Below are 19,960 nucleotides of genomic sequence, written 5' to 3'. Positions count from 1 at the left end.
TCGGGCTCTGCGACGGGGAGCTGGGGCAGGTGAGCGGTGTCACGGCTTGGGGTATAGGCGTCCCCTTTACCTGCCTCCATGCGTTCGGCTCCCTCTTCGGCGCCGTCTCCGGCCTTGGGTCCTCCCGCGCCATCCTCAGAGGCGGTCTGCTTCCTCTTCCAGGGTAGCGTGCTCCGCTGACTGGTCTCTGCGTGCTGAGCCATCTCCCGGCTCCACTCCGCCAGTATCTCCCGCTGTACCCGGGCCATCCTCCGTGCGAGGCCCTCCAGGGCAGTCTGTGCACACTCCCGGTCTCGGGGGAGCTGTGCAAGGACCTCCACTAGGCCTAGTGGGGTCGTGGTGTCCAGCAGGCTCCTGACCAACGGGTCGGTGCTGCTCTGCTCTTCTTCCAGCAGGCTCCTGGCCAGCGGGCCGGTGCTGCTCTGCTCTCTGGACATCTCCGGGTGAGCTTTTCTGCTGCTCCTCTCCAGGCTTCCTGCCTCCGGGTGCGCTCGCTCCAGACTGCTCCAAGCGACACCCATCTTTTCTCTTCTCTTTCGTCTCCTCCCACCTCGAGGGCGGTCCCGGGGCAACTCGGTGACTGTCAGCTCCAGGGGTAGTTCTTTCACGCTGACAGACACCTCCAACATCACAGTCTCTGTTGGTGGGGGCGGTTTCCACTTTTGGCGCCATTTTCTGTCCCGGCCCACGATGGGAGGTGGCCTCTTGCCCTCCTTTGGCACGCCCATAATGGCGTCCGCTGCCCTTCCAAGGCGGGAAATCTGCGGTTTTGGCGGGAATCGCTTCCCAGTGGCGGGAAACTCGGCAGATGGCGGGAACAAGCTGGAAATGGCGGACAATCGGCGGGAAACGACTGGTGATGGGGTCCGATGGCGGGGACCCTCCGGAACCGGCGGGAGACTTCTTTCTGAGGTAAACTTGCACTTTTCTTCAGGCACGCAGTACCCGGGTGTTGCGGGCACGTAATCCTGCCGACTACGCCAAAGTTGACGCGCCCCCTGGGACATATTCCTTTTTGGTGAAAGTGACCTCGTCTCCTACGTAGAGGTCACGGCCTTTGTGACCTTCCGGCAGGTGGGACTCGACGTCTCTGCGGGTCACAAAAACGTCACCGCGGTTGTTACGGTCCCGAATAAAGCCCCACCCATGCTGCGGGTTGAACTTTATCACCGTCCCGATGGTGCGGGGACAGTGCGCTGCACGGGGGTTCCTCCTAGTCCGGCTCTTCTGCTCCGCGCTCCGGATTTGGGCCTGTTGTTCTCTGACCCGTCTCTCCTCCCGTTCTCTCGCAAACTCTGCTAGCTGCTGACGACAACACTCAGTACGCTCAGCGGCGACTGCCCGAGTTTCTCCGGTGAACCCCATCAAATCTTCTCCCGTGGGGTCCCACACGAATTGGGCTTCTTCTAAAGGAGGCGAGACCCGAGTCACGGGCTTCGGAGCCGGGATCAGGGGCTCACACAAGGGCCCTAGTCTTTGTTGCCGCTCCAGCTCACAAAACTCCTCGGGCCAGATAAAGGGCCGCCCGTCCGGCCATGTGAGCTGGCTGAAGAGGTCCTTTCCCAAACTCGGCACCCTTGGTTTTACGGGTGCGGGCGCGGTGGTGGTGGCGCCCGGGTTGCCCAGGCCTTGCGGCCAGGCCTGGGGCACCTGGAAGGTGAAGGGCACCGTTAGGACGGCGGCGCCCTGGGCTACCTGGCCTTGCGGCCAGGCCGGAGGCTCCGCGGAGGTAGGGGGCGCTGTTGGTGATGCGGGGCCCGGGAGTACCGGGCCTTGCGACCAGGCCGGAGGCTCTTCCTGCTTGGTCACGCTCCGGGTCGGTGCGTGTGACGTCACAGGGGTCGCGGCGGCGGCTTCTGGTCGGGGCCTAGTCATTAGCGGTGACATGGCGGTTACTGGCACGGACGGGGGACTTTCGGGCTCTGCGACGGGGAACCGGGGCAGGTGGGCGGTCTCTCGGTATGGGGTATAAGCGTCCCCTTTACCTGCCTTCATACGTTCGGCTCCCTTCTCAGCGCCGTCTCCGACCTTGGGTCCTCCCGCGTCATCCGTAGAGGCAGTTGGTGTCCTCTCCCAGGGGAGCATGCTCCGTGGACGGGTTCCAGCTTGCTGGGCCATCTCCCGGCTCCACTCCGCCAGTATCTCTCGCTGTACCCGGGCCATCCTCCTTGCGAGGCCCTCCAAGGCAGTTTGTGCACACTCCCGGTCTCGGGGGAGCTGCGCTAAGATCTCCGCTAGACCTAGCGGGGTTGTGGACTCTAGCAGGCTCCTGACCATCGGGTCGGTGCTGCTCTGCTCTTCTTCCGGCAGGCTCCTGGCCAGCGGGCCGGTGCTGCTCTGCCCTCCTTCCTCGGTCTCTAGCAGACTCCTGGCCAGCGGGCCGGTGCTGTTCTGCTTTCTCTCCATCTCCGGGTGAGCTCCTCCGCTACTCCTCATTAGACTTCTTGCCTCCGGGTGCGCTCGCTCCAGACTGCTCCAAGCGGCACCCATCTTTTCTCTTCTCTTTCGTCTCCTCCCACCTCGAGGGCGGTCCCGGGGCAACTCGGTGACTGTCAGCTCCAGGGGTAGTTCTTTCACGCTGACAGACACCTCCAACATCACAGTCTCTGTTGGTGGGGGCGGTTTCCACTTTTGGCGCCATTTTCTGTCCCGGCCCACGATGGGAGGTGGCCTCTTGCCCTCCTTTGGCACGCCCATAATGGCGTCCGCTGCTCTTCCAAGGCGGGAAATCTGCGGTTTTGGCGGGAAGCGTCGCCCAGTGGCGGGAAACTCTGCAGATGGCGGGAACAAGTTGGAAATGGCGGACAATCGGCGGGAAACGACTGGTGATGGAGTCCGATGGCGTGGACCCTCCGGAACCGGCGGGAGACTTCTTTCTGAGGTAAACTTGCACTTTTCTTCAGGCACGCAGTACCCGGGTGTTGCGGGCACGTAATCCTGCCGACTACGCCAAAGTTGACGCACCCCCTGGGACATATTCCTTTTTGAGGGGAATACCCGGCACCGGATCAGATGGGGGGTTGTAGTCTCCGAGCGGCTGTGACCCGGCCCGTGCCCAGGGCGTCAAGCTCAGTGTTATGTGGCAGTCCTACAGATGTTATTAAGAGTTCTTTTGTGTCGACTACGCCACCCGTTGTGATGCGGTCACTGTGGCCGCCGCTGCAGCAGGGTCCGCTGAGGCTGATGGTGGGTGCGCAGCTTGGTGGGATAATCCCCAACGGGAGGGGTATAGCCTCAGAGGGGACAGGTGCAGAGGATGGGGGTTGTGGTGGTGCAGTGCAGACGGCAATGAAGACAGAGTCGGGTTGTGCAGTTAAGGGTGTTTACTTACTGCAGATGTTGTACTGGTCACTCCAGCTGCTAGTGACCACCCGAGCCGTGCTGCGTCCACCAGGTCCTGGATCCAGCCAACCCCCAAACAAGTCCGGAGCGTGGCCCTGAGCTCTCCTTCTGTCCCGTTCTCTGGCCGTCCCCACCAGTAATCCACCTAGGTCCAGCTCCCTCGGGCCTTCTGTTGGGACACCCTTGGCCCTGGGTTCCCTGACCCTTCATGTGGTGTGCCTTCGGGGTGGATGTGATGGGTGACCGTGGCAAACGCTGCCCACGGTCTCCGGTCTCTGGCTAGGGTGTGTTTTCTGCCCCCACCAGCTTGGGTTCCGGTACCCTGTGCCGACTCCTCACCCAGTGCTTTAATTTGGGTTCTTGGGTCCTCTCTGTTTTCCCCTCTGGGTACTCCTTCTTTGCTCCTCTCTCACTCAGGGTCTCTCTCTTGCTGCAGGCTGACTTCCTCTCTGCTTGCTGTCTGCTCCTCTGCAGCTGTCTTGCTGTCTCCAACTGACTTGTTCTCTGCATCTGACAGACTCTCTGCATCTGACCCTGTTCTTAGTTGGTGCCCACCTTATATACACCCTCTATGTGTGAGCTCAGGTGACCAGCACCCAATGAGCTCCTATCTTTACCCAGGCTGCTCCCCCTATCTGCCCCTACACTACTTGGGATGTACCACCCCCCTCCCACTCCAGCCAGGAACAGACTCGGTCGTACCTGCACATTTCTAAGTGGGAGTACCGTCGGTCTGTTCCTCGGAAATGGGATGTGTGTAGTGCATGCAGCCTACCGAGCTCAGTTCCACACTCCATCCTTACCCGGGAGTGGAATATCACACCTCTGGGTTGAGGTGCAATACCCCTGTAGCAGCCGAATCCTCAGGGTGCTACACAAGCTTAAACTCCCAGCCTCTTTACGGATCCCCAGTTCATTTCACGAATCTCTCCTCAAGCCTTTTGTCTTCAGTCCCTTCAAGGATCCAGGTACCACTCCTGCTCCAGTCAGTACTGAAGATGTTTTAGAGGTAGAGAATATTCTGGCCACAAAGAGGATAAGATGAAAAACTTTTTCTTGTGGATTGGAAAGAGTTCGGTCCTGAGGAGGGGTCATGGGAGCCCAGGGAGAACATCCATGCCCCTCTCCTCCTGGAGATATTTTTTGCGGGTTTGAAGAAGAGGGGGAGTAAACAGCGGGGTACTCTAGCGCCTGCATCCCTGCACACTCTCCTCCTTCCTCGGCAGGGACGTATTCACTGCCGCAGCTCCACTCCTGCACTTCCTCCTCCTTCGGCTCCTGCCCGGGGTCTGCGCACAGCTCACAGATCCCCGGGCGCTATGCTTAGGTCACGCGCACTCCCTCCCTCTTAAGGGACAGCCCACCCCATCTTAAAGTGTCCTCAGCCAATGGCTGGGAGACACCTATTATTTAAGGCACCTTCACTTGTTAGAAGATGCCCGAGCAACGTTGTTAGTCTGTTCTCTGCACGCTTGCTAGTTCTCAGGTCCCCAGCTTGTTAGTACCCTCTAGTTCCCGCTGGTGTCTGCCTGTACCCGCTTGTTCTCGCCTCATTCTTGCCTGTCCTTGCTTGTGCCTTCTAGCGTACCTGCCTGCATCAGCCGTACTACCGGTATACTAGCTGTACCTGCCTGCACCTGCCCGTGCCCACCTGTATTCCAGCCGTACCTGCTTGCACCGGCTGTGCTCACCTGTATACCAGCCATAACTACATGCACCTGCCTGTGCCTACCTGTATACCAGCCGTACCTGTCTGTGCCCACCTGTATACCAGCCGTACCCGCCTGCACCTGCTTGTACCCACCTGTATACCAACCATGCCCGCCAGCACCTGCCGCTTCTGGGTTCCTGCCATGCCTTCCTGTATGAGCTGAACTTTTCCTTCTTGGCCGTTCCAGCTTTTTGTCCCTTGGGGGTCAGCTGCTGTGCATCTGAGGTCATTCCTGGTGTAGCACCTAGTTATGCCCCTCCAGGATCTTCTCGGATCGTGGCACAGTGGTTCCACCACTCTCGTTACAAAAGTTTAACTGAGAAGTCTCTTTCTGCATGTAATGTAAGAAGGGACTATGCTTTTAGCTGCCAGAAGGAGATCAGCAGCAAGCAAAAATCGTGAAAAGGAAATTTTTTTAATTCTAGAAACAGTGCAATTTATTATGAAACAGCTATCTTCTTCATTTCTGGACTTTTGGCATAAAAATCTTTCACAAAATAACATATTTGTCCCAACTCCCACCAAGTATTTCTGAGAAAAGCCACAGATGTTTCTCCTGCCAGCAGAGGACATTCTCATTATACAATGAAGCTTCTTGTCAGCAAGAACCTTGGCTCATTTTATTTTTCTGAGTTACAGTGCATAGCCAGCGGACAATCACATCACAACCGGACAATCCTAAAACAGATCACATATCACGTGATCTGACTTGTTTTCATTCTTAAGATACAGAATAGAACAGCTAGTGAGTACTTTCTACTACTATGTAGGACTGGAAAGACACAGACTCAAAGATATCTACCCCTCCCACCATATCCAAAATCTTCAGAGCAACGGAAGAAGACAACATGAAGCTACCAAACTCTACTCTGAGAGCAGCCTAAATTTCTAAGTAATACTGACTATTATCCCTGCGACTGACATCAGCATTAAGGGTAAGTCCGGGGTACTGACACAGTCCTGCTTCACGCAGCACTTTAATAGTTGATGCACTAACATGACAGATGGTGTTATTCACCATAGAATAATTATGACTGTTTATACTGTAACCGTATATATGTATTTAAAGACTGACCATCTACAGCTCAGGTAAATGAGCAATCACTTTAAAGAAAGTGTGTATGTACTGTATGTGTGTGTGTAATATATATATATATATATATATATATATATATATACACGCACATACAGTGGCATTTAAAAGTTTAGGCACCCCTGATCAAAATTACTGTTATTGTGAACAGTTAAGCAAGTTGAAGATGAAATGATCACTAAAAGGGCAAAAGTTAAAGATGACACATTTCCTTTGTATTTTAGGCACAAAAAAATTTGTCATTTTTTAAAAATTTTAAAAATGACAAAAAGGAAAATGGTTCGATGCAAAAGTTTGGGTACCCAGCATGGTTAGTACCTAGTAGCACCCCCTTTTGCAAGTATCACAGCTTCTAAATGTTTTTTGTCGCTGGCCAAGAGTCTTTCAATTCTTGTTTGACGGAATTTCATTCATTCTTCATTGCAAAATTCTTCCAGTTCTGTGAGATTCTTGGGTCGTCTTGCATGCACTACTTATTTTGAGGTCTAACCACAGATTTTCAATGATGTGCAGATCAGGGAACTGTGACGGCCATTGTAAAACCTTCAGCTTGCCCCTTTTTAGGTACTCTATTGTGGATTTTGATGTGTGTTTAGGATCATTATCCATTTGTAGAAGCCATCCTCTTTTCAACTTCAACTTTTTTTTGCAGATGGTGTTATGTTTGCATAATTTGTTGAAATTTCATTGAATCCATTCTTCCCTCTACCCATGAAATGCTCTCTGTGGGATTGGCTGCAACACAACCCCAAAGCATGATTGATCCACCCCCATGCTTAACCACTTTATAGCCTGGGGTGTATTAGTACGCATGAGGCTGTCACCCCCTGTTCAGCACGGGCTCCGGCGCTGAGCCCACACTGAACCGGGCACATGTCAGCTGATTCTTACAGCTGACATGTGCCCGCAACAGCCACAGGTGGAATCGTGATCCACCTGCGGCTGTTAACATGTTAAATGCTGCTGTCAATCTCTGACAGCGGCATTTAACATCGCCGCGCCGGAAGCGCGTCACTTACCCCGCCCATCGGTGACCCCCGTGATCGTGGGTCACTGATGGGTGGGCATGACAACCTTGGGTCTGCAGCAGACCCCAGTGGTTGTCTTGTGCTGATTGCTATGAGCACCACCTAGTGATCGGCGCTCATAGCACAGGAGCATTTCTGCTACATAGAGGTGATCTGCTCATCACCTCTATGTAGTAGAGGCAATCAGACAAGTGCTGCTTCTTGTCTCCTATGGAGACTATAGAAGCATGCAAAAAGTGAAGAAAAAAAATGTTTTTAAAAATATAAAAAAATATAAAAGTTTAAATCGTCCCCCTTTCGCCCCATTCAAAATAAAATAATAATAAAAAAAACAACACATACACATATTTGGTATCGCCGCGTTCAGAATCGCCCGATCTATCAATATAAAAAAACAATTAATCCGATTGGTAAACGGCGTAACGATAAAAAAAATTCTAAACGCCAGAATTATGTTTTTTGGTCGCAGCAACATTGCAATAAAATGCAATAACGGGCGATCAAAACATCGAATCTGCTCCAAAATGGTATCAATAAAAACAATAGCCCGGCGCGCAAAAAATAAGCCCTCACCCGGCCCCAGATCCCGAAAAATGGAGACGCTACGGGTCTTGGAAAATGGCGCCTTTTTTGTTAGCAAACTTTGCATTTTTTTTTTCACCACTTCAATAATAAAGAACCTGTACATGTTTGGTATCTACGAACTCGTAATGACCTGGAGAATAAGAATGGCCAGTCAGTTTTAGCATTCAGTGAACGTGGTAAAAAAAAAAAAAACATCTGCGGTATTGCACTTTTTTTTGCAATTTCACCACACTTGGAATTTTTTTCCTGTTTTCCCGTACACGATATGGTAAAACCAGTAATGTCGTTCAAAAGTACAACTCATCCCGCTAAAAATAAGCCCTCACGCGGCCATATTGACCAAAAAATAAAAACGCTATGGCTCTGGGAACAAGGGGAGCAAAAAACGAAAATGCAAAAATGGAAAATCCCAGGGTCCTTAAAGGGTTAATGGTTGGCGAGTTGTTCTCCACACATACCTTTGATCATTGTGGCCAAAGAGTTCTATTTTAACCCATTGGTCCACAGGACTTGTTTTCAAAATGGATCAAGCTTGTTTAGATGTCCTTTTGCATACTTGTGATGCTGGATTTTAAGGTGAGGATGCAGGAGAGGTTTTCTTCTGATGACTCTTCCATGAAGGCCATATCTGTGCAGATGTCGCTGAACAATAGAGCAATGTACCACAACTTCAGAGTCTGCTAAATCTTTCTGAAAGTCTTTTGCAGTCAAGCGGTTGTTCTGGTTTGACTTTCTAGCAATCCTACAAATAGCTCTCATTGAAATTTTGCTTGGTCGTCCAGACTTTATATTGACCTCCACTATTTCTGTTAACTGCCATTTCTTAATTGCATTTCGAACTGAGGAAAGGGCAAACTGAAAACGCATTGCTATCTTATAGCCTTCTCCTGCTTTGTGGGCCGCCACCATTTTTATTTTCAGAGTGCTAGGCAGCTGCTTAGAAAATCCATGGCTGCTGTTTTTTGGCACAAAGTTAGAGGAGGCTGGGTTTTTATAAAGCTGGGAAATTTGTCTCACCTGGCCTTTCCTAACGATGATAGTGAACAAGCCATAACCCTAGCAGGCGAATTAAAGTCTGAAACCTTGGTCAAAGTTATCTGAGCAGACAAATCTCCAAGAGTACCCAAACTTTTGCACCTGCCCATTTTCCTTTTTGTAATTTTTAAAATTTAAAAAATGACAATATATTTTTTTCTTGCCTAAAATACAAAGGAAATGTGTCATCTTTAACTTCAGCTCTTCTAGAGATCATTTCATCTTCAACTTGCTTAACTGTTTACAATAACAGTAATTTTGATCAGGGAAACACAAACTTTTACCTGCCACTGTATATATAATACACCAGTCCGCCATAACATTTATGCTACTGTGATTGCCAATCTGGTGACAGTGATGCCTGCCAAAGGTGGTGGATATATTAGGAGCAAGTGATCATTCAGTTCTAGAAGTTGATGGGCAAGTTTAAGGATGTGAGCAACTGTAGTACAGCAGGTCTTGTGGGTTGTTCCCGGTATATAGCAGGTCTTGATGGGTGTTCCCGGTATACGGCAAGTCTTGTGGGGTGTTCCTAGTATACAGCAGGTTTTGTGGAGTGTTCCCAGTATACAGCAGTACAGCAGGTATTGTGGGGTGTTCCCGGTATACGGCAGGTCATGTGGGGTGTTCCTGGTATACTGCAGTTCCTGTGGGATGTGCACCGTATACGGCAAGTCTTGTGGTGTGTTCCCAGTATATGGCAGGTCTTGTGGGTTGTTCCCGGTATACAGCGGGCCATGTGGGGTGTTCCCGGTATACAGCAGGTATTGTGAGGTGTTCCCGGTATACGGCATGTCATGTGGGGTGTTCCTGGTATATGACAGGTTTTGTGGAGTGTGCACAGTATACGACAAGTCTTGTGGTGTGTTCCCGGTATACAGCAGGTCTTGTGGGGTGTTCCCGGTATACGGCAGGTCTTGTGGGGTGTTCAAGGTGTACGGCAGGTTTTGTGGGATGCCCCTGGTATACAGCAAGTCTTTTGGGGTGTTCCAGGTATACGGTAGGTCTTGTGGGGTGTTCCAAGTATATGGAAGGTCTTGTGGGGTGTTCCCGGTATATGGCAGGTGTTACCAGTGGGGTGTTCCCAGTTTATGGCAGATCTTGTGTGGTGTTCCAGGTATACTGAAGGTCTTGTGGGGTGTTTGCGGTACATAACAGGTCTTGTGGGGCGTTCTCGGTATATAGCAGGTCTTGTGTGGTGTTCCAGGTATACGGTAGGTCTTGTGAGGTGTTCCCGGTATATGGCAGGTCTTGTGGGGTGTTCAAGGTGTACGGCAGGTTTTGTGGGATGCCCCTGGTATACAGCAAGTCTTTTGGGGTGTTCCAGGTATACGGTAGGTCTTGTGGGGTGTTCCAAGTATATGGAAGGTCTTGTGGGGTGTTCCCGGTATATGGCAGGTGTTCCCAGTGGGGTGTTCCCGGTTTATGGCAGATCTTGTGTGGTGTTCCAGGTATACTGAAGGTCTTGTGGGGTGTTTGCGGTACATAACAGGTCTTGTGGGGCGTTCTCGGTATATAGCAGGTCTTGTGTGGTGTTCCAGGTATACGGTAGGTCTTGTGGGGGTGTTTCCAGTATATGGCAGCTCTTGTGGGTGTTCCCAGTAGACAGCAGATCTTGTGGGGTGTTCCAGGTAGATCTTGTGGGGTATGGAAGGTCTGGTGGGGTACTTTGGTATGCGACAGCTCTTGTGGGGTGTCCCCGATATATATGGTGGATTTTGTGCGATGTTCCAATTATATGTCAGGTCTTGTGGGTCCCACTATGCGGCAGGTCTTGTGGGGTGTTTCAAGTATATTGCAGGTCTTGTGGGGTGTTCCCGGTATACAGCGGGTCTTGTGTGGTGTTCCAGGTGTACGGCAGGTCTTGTGGGGTGTTTCCAGTATATAGCAGGTCTTGTGGGGTGTTTCCAGTATATGGCAGGTCTTGTGGGGTGTTCCCAGTACATGGAAGGTCTGGTGGGGTATTTTGGTATGCGACAGCTCTTGTGGCGTGTCCCCGGTATATGGTAGATTTTGTGCGATGTTCCAATTATATGTCAGGTCTTGTGGGTCCCACTATACCGCTGGTCCTGTGGGGGTTACCAGTATATTGAGGTCTTGTGGGGTTGTTCCTGGTATACTGCAGGTCTTGTGGGGTGTTCCCGGTATATGGCACATTTTACACCATATGAACTGCCGGAGGCGTGTGTGTCACTTACCTGGGGAAGAGAATGCACCAGGTTGCACCGAAGAGGACAAGTGGCGCAGTATTTAGTCTGTACAATGGTTATGTAGGTTGTACGTTTCACATCGAAATGATGCCAGTAGACAAGGTTTCCAGTAGAACATAGGTGATTCTGGGAACCTTGTGCCCTGGCATCATGTGGATGTGACACGTGTCACGTATATAACCATTGTACTGACTAAGTCTCCCCTTCATGGCAGAGAAATTCCCTAGTGACAAGTCCCCGTTTTGGAGGATCTGCAGTTTATACAGAATTAATGCTTACATGTCAGGGCCTGCGGCTATGGATCTGTTGTGTTATAGCCCCCGTAAGGTGAGAGCAATCGTGGAATATGCATGTATTATTCATATTAATGAGAACTAGTGTTAATCGAGCACTAAAATGCTCAGGTGCTCGAAGCTTGGGCCGAGCTCACCGTGATACTCGGGTGCTCGACCCGAGCAACGAGCCCAATGTTAGTCTATGGGAGACCCGAGCATTTTTGCGGTGGCACCCCCGGCAGTATGTAGAAAGCCTAAAAAGTGCCCAAAACGATAGTGACAGTGCTCAAATTACATGGGGGCAGCATGGGGATCGCCCCAGGAAGCATTTCTGACCCCCAGGTTACTGCTGTCAACAACGTGGTCAGAGGTATTAAGCCACTTTTACGAGTTCACAATAAAACGTTCAAAAACGAAACTGAACCTGTTTTCCTGTGAAATATGTTAAGGAACATCCTTTCCAGGGTAAAGACTTGTGTATAAGGTAAAATAAATAACCAAAAACAAAAATACTCCTCCACACCTTGGGCTATGTTCACAAGTAGCATTTTTTATGCGTTTTTGCACTTTTGTATTGCTTTCAACCGTGACAAATGCATTCACCGGGAAATGTCATTTTAACATTTTACAACCTTATCTGGCCATGTGCTGTGTGACACATGCATACAGTGCTGAAAAGACATGGGAACAGCATGGGGAAGACCCCTGGAAGCATCTCTGACACCCAGGCCACTGCCTAAAAGTGTGCCCATCAGAAGTGATCCTTGCCGCATCAGAAGATGCAGACATCCAACTATCCCTGTGCAAGTCCTTGTCCCAGGGCAGTGTTCAATTGTACCTCCCCCATTCCTTGCAATGCAAGCGCAAGTATGCAGCCTGCCACCCACCCACCCCCAGGCTGCAATACCATACTGCTTGCTTGCACTTGAAATTGGGCCTTTTAGGCATGTGGAGGCAAAATCTGGCCACCACGTCATGGCTGCGTCGGCGGCCTGGTATCCATACTCAGTCCCCAACCGCCCGGCGGCCGGGTGTCCACGCTTCGTCCCCAGCCGCCAGGGGGCGGCAGGGCGTCCATACTCGGTCCCCAGCAGCCCCGCGGCTGGGTGCCCACACAAGGTCCCCAGCCGCCTGGGGGCGACCGGGTGTCCATAAACGGTCCCCAGCCGCCCCTATTTGTCCCGGTGCGCCTTATACACAAGCGCGCATACCAAAACATTACCTGTGCCCTCCCCAGTGCATTTAGTGGGAAGGACAGCCTAACCACAAACACGTGGACAAGTGAATGTGGCCAGGGATGATCCATCTCACTGATGCCTTCACACTAGGTTAATATTGTGGAAGCCGGGACACAGTTGGACAATGGGATGCAACACGTCCTCCAGACATAGAGGATTGCGGGTCCTGGGTCAATCAGGCTTCAACACAAAGTTCAGAAGGTAGACAGCAGCAGTGGTCGGCCTCCTACACAACGAGTAAATTATTGATGATCATGAGGCCATCCATCTCCTTAGCTTTCTGTTCCTTGGAATGCAAGCGCATGTATGTAGTAGCGGCTAGGCCTGAGGTGCTCAGCGTTTTGGCGCATATCCTACCTCCTCCGAGGATTGCTGGATGTTTTCCTGCTACTATCCCAGTTCTATGACTCCTGTTAAAACAAAGCTTCAGGTGATGAATGATGGATGAGGTGGTGGCAAAGGAGAAAGAGCAGGAGGAACAGGGACCATTCACATCAATATCAGGCCAGTCAACCACACATGTCTTGTAGGATATGTTTCTGTACCAAAAGGAGCGGTTCGGCTACACAGTTATAGGGCATACAGTGAGTGCAATGCCTACCAAAAATTTCGAGGCACTCTAATGCCCCTTGGAAGTGACATGGAGGTCAGAGGGCCTTAACTAAACCTTTTTTTCCATTTATAGCAACTGGGTCTCCTGTACACTGTTGGCCTAAGTGAATGGAAGGCTTTCCAAAAATTAAGAGGAACTGCAATGCCCCTTGAAACGTGGATTACAGCGTACTAAAAACCTTCTACCCATTATTGGGGAGTGGGTCTCCCTTAGTGTTCGCCTATGCATTGAAAAGCAAAAGCTGACTAAAATTAGGAGGAAATGCAATGCCCGTTGGAAGAGTCGTGGAGGTTAGAGGTAATTAAAAACAACATTTCAATTCCCCTTGGAAGAGCTGTGCAGTTCAGAGTGGTTTAACAAGACGGTTTTAATGCCCCTTGGAAGAGATGTGGAGGTCACAGTAGCTTAACAAGACGGTTTTAATGCCCCGTGGAAGAGACATGGAGGTCATAGTAGCTTAACAAGACGATTGTAATGCCCTTACAAGAGCCATGCAGTACAGCATATTAAAAACATTATTCCCATTATTGGGGAGTGGGTCTCCCATAGTCTTTGCCTAAGCATTCCAAGCAAAAGCTGCCAAAAATTAGGACGGAGGAACTTGCAATGCCCCTTACAAGAGCCATGCAGTACAGCATATTAAAAACATTATTCCCATTATTTGGGAGTGGGTCTCCCATAGTCTTTGTGTGTCACCCTGGCCTGGATGCCACAAATATAATAAAGCTGTGTCTGAGAGCAAGGGGGAGGTTCTCTAGTCAGGGGAACATTAGCATGCAATACCTCCTGTCTCAGGCCAGTAGGGGGAGCAGGCTGCCCCTATAAAAGCTGGAACTGGGGGCAGGGTTAGGGAGAACTGGACGACCTGTTTCAGGATTGAGAGTTGTCCCAGAGCAGTGAGGGACAGTTGTATTGCACCCTAAGAGGAAGTGTGGCAGTAGGAGAGCCACAAGCCAGAGACAAGAGGCGAAGTGAGCCTGTCTTGGTAGACAAAGAACTCAATTTACCAGACTTTGGTGTCTGAGGCTGTGAGGATTCCACATCCTGCAGCAGATAACCAGTCCGCAGGGGACTGTATGTTCCTTGGCCTAAGAAGCCCGGAGGCTCTGCCACAACAGAAGGGACCAGCAAAGCCGTACCAGGCCGGGAGTAGAAAGGGATCCACGTTGCAGGCCATACAGGCGAGAATACACGGTGAGCTCGGACCGTGGGCTGTTACCCTATCAGGAGGAGATAGCCAGAAGGAGCGCAGAGAGCACGGTAGGCCTACACCCTCACCCTGACCAGGGCCAATTTCCCGTTTGCTCTCAGACGTCCAGGCCCCCTCCTAGCCGGGCCTGTTTGTGGGTCAGTTCCCCTGTTCTAGTAAAGACCGTGGACTGCAACCTGTTGTCTGTGTGCTCCTTGCTCCGCCAGCACTAACGGTACTGGAACGCCCTACACCATCACCCGCATCTTCCATTATACTGCCCTGGGGCCGCACTCTTCCCATGGGGAGTCACACTATCCCAGCTGCATACATCATCAGCCCCAGCGGTCTGCCTTGCAGCGGCGGTTCCTAATAACCGCAATCCACGGGTGGCGTAGTCGGACATCACTTAAAACTTATAAAGGGACTACCACTGGTCTGACCACCCTGAGCCATGGACCGGGTCTCCACTACTACCCCCATCGTTCCCCTATTGCCCGGATCCGAGTGCCCCACGGCCCAGGGGGCGAGTCATTTGCCTATGCCTTCCAAGCAAAAGCTGCCAAAAATTAGGACGTAGGAACTTGCAATGCCCCTTACAAGAGCCATGCAGTACAGCATATTAAAAACATTATTCCCATTATTGGGGAGTGGGTCTCCCATAGTCTTTGCCTATGCCTTCCAAGCAAAAGCTGCCAAAAATTAGGACGGAGGAACTTGCAATGTCCCTTACAAGAGCCATGCAGTACAGCATATTAAAAACATTATTTCCATTATTGGGGAGTGGGTCTACCATAGTCTTTGCCTATGCCTTCCAAGCAAAAGCTGCCAAAAATTAGGACGGAGGAACTTGCAATGCCCCTTACAAGAGCCATGCAGTACAGCATATTAAAAACATTATTCCCATTATTGGGGAGTGGGTCTCCCATAGTCTTTGCCTATGCCTTCCAAGCAAAAGCTGTCAAAAATTAGGACGGAGGAACTTGCAATGCCCTTTACAAGAGCCATGCAGTACAGCATATTAAAAACATTATTCCCATTATTGGGGAGTGGGTCTCCCATAGTCTTTGCCTATGCCTTCCAAGCAAAAGCTGCCAAAAATTAGGACGGAGGAACTTGCAATACCCTTAGAAGAGACATGCAATACAGCATATTAAAAACATTATTCCCATTATTGGGGAGTGGTTCTCCCATAGTCTTTGCCTATGCCTTCCAAGCAAAAGCTGCCAAAAATTAGGACGGAGGAACTTGCAATGCTGGCAACACGGACCACGGTCACCCTGGTGGTATAGTGGTGGTGGAGGCTGAGGATAAGGAGAAGAGCAAAAAACAGCCGAAATGAGGAAGCGTATACCCATGTGTGGGTGTGAAGCGGTGCATGGGAATACACCTCCCGAAATAACACAGTGGATTTGACTTTATGTTACTCTGCTATCATTTGGTGGTGATGAGCAGTCTGGCCCAATCCAGCCCTTGTTCATTTTGATAAGGGTCAGCTTGTCAGCATTGTCAGTTGACAGGCGAGTGCACTTATCAGTTATAATTCCCCAGTGGCACTAAAAACACACTCCGATAACACGGTGGCAGGGCAGGCCAGGACCTCCAAGGCGTACAGAGCGAGTTCATTCCAAGTGTCCAGCTTGGATACCCAATAATTAAAAGGCACAGAGGAATCACGGAGGACGCTGGTACGGTCGGCAAGGTACTCCCTCACCATCGTTTGAAACTTTCCACTCCTTGTGAGAGTACCCCGCACCTCAGGGCCTGTAAGCTGGACGGGTCTCAGAAAACATTGACAGTGTTCCCCTGCCTCTGCTGGATTGGAGTTGTGTCTCTCTCGCCTGTACGCCTTGGTTGGGCAACGAACTGTGACCTCTGCTGCTAGCATGTTCAGATGGGAACTTTTTTAACATTTCTGCAGCAAGGGCCTTCTGGTACTGCCCCATTTTTGTAGACCTCTCCACCTCAGGAATAAGAGAGTGAAAGTTCTCCTTGTAGCGGGGGTCTAAAAGTGTCACCAACCAGTAATGACTGTCACTCAACATTTTGACAACGCGAGGGTTACGGTTAAGGCAGCGTAACATAAAGTCAGCCATGCGTGCCAGACTGGTAACGGGCAATACTTCGGTGTCCTCACCAAGATGACGACTGACCATGCTCTCCTCCTCCTCCTCCCCCCTGTCCTCAGGCCACCCACGCTGAACCGACGGTATGACAGTTGTACAGGTACTACCATCTACAGCGCATGATACCAGCTCCTGTTCTTCCTCCTCCTCCTCTCCCTCATTGTCCCCCAATGCACTTTTTGATGAGATGAGTCTGGGCTGTGTGTAATCCCCGGCTACGGCTTCTTGATCCATCTCATCATACTCTGGCTGCAATGCCTCCTCTTTAATTCTCTGCAGAGAGCGTTGCAAAAGACAGACAAGTGGGATGCTGACGCTAATGATGGCGTCATCATCGCCACTCACCATCTTGGTGCACTTCTCAAAGTTTGTCAGGATGGTACATATGTCAGACATCCAGGTCCACTCCTGAGGTCTTATGTGTGGAGTCTGACCTGAATATCGACGGCCTTGTTGCAGCTGGTACTCCACAACTGCTCTCTTCTGCTCACAAATCCTTTGCAACATGTGGAGGGTAGAGTTCAAACGTGTGGGGACATCACACACCAGTCGGTGTGCTGGGACCTGCAAACGCTGCTGCAACACAGCAAGGGCGGCGGAAGCTGTAGCCGACTTCGGAAAATGAGCTGACAGGCGGCGTACTTTGACTAGCAGATCTGGCAACTCGGGGTACGATTTAAGAAACCGCTGAACCACGAGGTTAAGCACATGAGCCAGGCATGGTACGTGTATGATCTCACCTCGCCTCAGAGCCGCCACCAGGTTACGGCCATTGTCACACACGACCATGCCTGGATGTAGGTTCAGCGGTCTCAGCCACAGATCTGCCTGCTCTTTCACAGCTGTCCAGAACTCACAAGTAGTGTGAGGTTTATCACCTAAGCTTATGAGTTTCAGCACAGCCTGTTGCCGCTTGATTGAGGCAGTACTGCAGTGCTTCCAGCTTGTAACTGATGTGGTGATATCTGAGATGGAGGCTGAACATGAGGAGGAGGTGCAGGAGATGTACACTGTGGGGACAACTCTGACTGACATAGGGCCCGCAATCCTTGGTGTGGGGAGGATGTGTTCCGTCCCAAGGTCCGACTGGGTCCCGGCTTCCACTATGTTTACCCAGTGTGCCGTCAGGGAGATGCACCGTCCCTGGCCACAAGCACTTGTCCACGTGTCCGTTGTCAGGTGGACTCTCCCAGTAACTGCGTTGTTGAGGGCACGGCAGATGTTTTGGGACACGTGCTTGTGTAGTGCTGGGATGGCACACAGGTCAAAATAGTATCGGCTGGGGACCGAGTACCGAGGGACGGCCACCGCCATAAGGTTGCGGAAGGATTCCGTCTCCACCAGCCTAAAAGGCAGCATTTCCAACGCAAGCAGTCGTGAAATGTGCGAATTTAGGACTGTGGCCTGTGGGGCGTTGGCTGCGAATTTGCGCTTTTGTTCAGAGGTCTGGGATATGGACAATTGAACGCTGCCGTGTGACGTGGATGTTGATGCTGCTTCTTGAGAAACAGCCATAACAAGTGAAGACTGAGAGGAGGGGGCATCTTTGCATGCAGTATGGACAAGGGATTGCCTTGCACGCACAACAGGGGGTTCTCTTACATGCACAACAGCGGAAGAAGCAGTCGTGACACCCACTGATAGTGATCGTGGACCCTGGGGTTCGCCTCACAAAGTCGGGTGCTTTGCTGACATGTGCCTGATCATGCTGGTGGTGGTCAGGCTGGTAGTTTTGTCACCCCTGCTGATGCTGGCCTGGCAGGTGGTACAAATGGCCTTTTTGGGGTTATCAGCAGAGTCTTTAAAAAAATTCCAGACTCTGGAAGACCTACCGGTTGTACTGGCAACGTCCCTTGTGTGGGTGTTACGGGGAACGATTGCCCGCCTTCTGTCTGCGGCCACCACACTGCTTCTTCCTGCCTGTTGGGGTACTCTGCCTCCCTCCCCCTGTGCGCTGCTGGCCTTGCTCTGCGTGTCCTCCAGCCACGTTGGGTCAGTTACTAGATCATCCACCAACTCCTCCTCTTCCACTTCCGCACCGCAGTCCTCCTCCTCACTTTGTGGCAATTGTGTCTCGTTATCGTCCACCTCTTGTGACAAATTTTTTTTTTTTTGGGGGGGGGGGGGGGTGGGAATACCAAAAGGTTAATAAGACGGGTATTTGTACAGTCTGACTGAGGAAAAAAAAAAAAAGAGGATTTAGATGAAAAAAAATGATTTTTCCTGGCCCTTGAGACCTGGCGCTAAGTCTAGCAAATGTGAGAAGCAGCACACAGGACTGTAATGCAATGTTTGTTGGTATAACCACTGCGTCTCCTATACAGCCTGCCTGCCTGCCTGATATCTGGGATGGATATTAGTCCTCAGAAGGACTGTTTGTTTGATTTTGCAGGCTTTAGAGACCCTACACTACCTATTTCGCAGTATAAATCTCTCCCTAGCTCGGCAGTACTCTCCCTAAACTGTCTGATCCGGAGTGACTGTGTCCAAGATGGCGGCGCCCGGTTTTAAATACTCGAGGTGACGCTGTGCGGCCAGCAAATTACTGTAATGCCCACAATCAACATGGCTGCGGCATTACAGTGACTGGCTGGCAATCCCTGCATGTTCATTGGCTCTGTAAAGAGCGCCAAACATGCAGGGCGGAGACCCGAGCTCCCGCCTGAGTGACCCGGAAATGCTCGGTGCTCGCCGAACATCCCGAGTAGTGAGATGCTCGGGCGAGTACCGAGCAGTGTCGAGCATGCTCGCTCAACACTAATGAGAACCATTCTTTGGCATTGGTTACGGAAGTCTGTATTTGGCAATATGTGAGGGAGCCTATGAAAATAAGAGAACTCCCCAACAGACTATATGAGATTTAAAGAGTTTTTTTACCGACCTTCTGTCTTCCAGATGACGGAGAGGAATGTGATGGATACCAGTCTTCTTCAACAAACCTTGGCTCTGCTGCTGAAGAATCTTCTTTTGAAATGGAGGAGGAAATGCTCCACTGTCTGGGTAAGCAAGTAATGTATCTGCTGAAGGTGCTAACCACTAATGATAGACATCACAATGCCCGACGATTTACAGTACGATACCTACAAATGGGGTTTTAAAAACACGACCTGTAAAAATCTCTGGAAATGAAGGGCATGTTAGCAATTTTTCCAATGCTGTGATTTTTTTTTCCGCAGATTTCACACTTTACAATGCACAGGGTGAAATCTGTCTCAAAATCAGCGTAGAGCACATGCAGATTTTTATGATGATTATTTGTTGCAAATTTGCGGCAGAAAATGTCTGCTTTGAATGGACGGAGGAAAAAGTTGTGACCAGTGAGTCCAGATTAGCTACCTTGGAGCCTGGAAATACGTCTAAACAGGATAGGCACATAGGATTTTCTGGTGCGGATTTGCATGCAAAAAATCCGCTGCATAATACATCACCTGCTAAATTGTTCGCGGTTTAAGAAATCTCATCTTTGAATTTGAAAGCTTCTGCATTTATTTTTTCACTGTGCAACAATGAGAACC

The 19,960-nt window shown here is 50.7% G+C and overlaps 1 protein-coding gene across 1 annotated transcript in view; it reads left to right on the top strand.

The window, feature by feature from the left end:
- The first annotated feature begins 5,640 nt into the window (after positions 1 to 5,640).
- The window catches only part of LOC141272152 (ABC-type organic anion transporter ABCA8B-like), a 116,585-nt gene continuing 102,265 nt past the window's right edge, over positions 5,641 to 19,960 (top strand). The window contains exons 1-2 of the mRNA XM_073682524.1: positions 5,641 to 5,988; positions 19,341 to 19,445. Coding sequence (XP_073538625.1) covers positions 19,341 to 19,445 — 105 coding nt within the window. The 5' untranslated portion in view covers positions 5,641 to 5,988. The remainder of the gene's footprint in view (positions 5,989 to 19,340; positions 19,446 to 19,960) is intronic.

This window comes from Phyllobates terribilis, unplaced genomic scaffold (genome assembly GCF_046119375.1).
Source record: "Phyllobates terribilis strain yellow unplaced genomic scaffold, ASM4611937v1 Scaffold_5__5_contigs__length_657084704, whole genome shotgun sequence".
In the NCBI taxonomy this organism is placed as follows: Eukaryota; Metazoa; Chordata; class Amphibia; order Anura; family Dendrobatidae; genus Phyllobates; species Phyllobates terribilis.
This window is presented reverse-complemented; position numbering and strand designations above follow the sequence as displayed.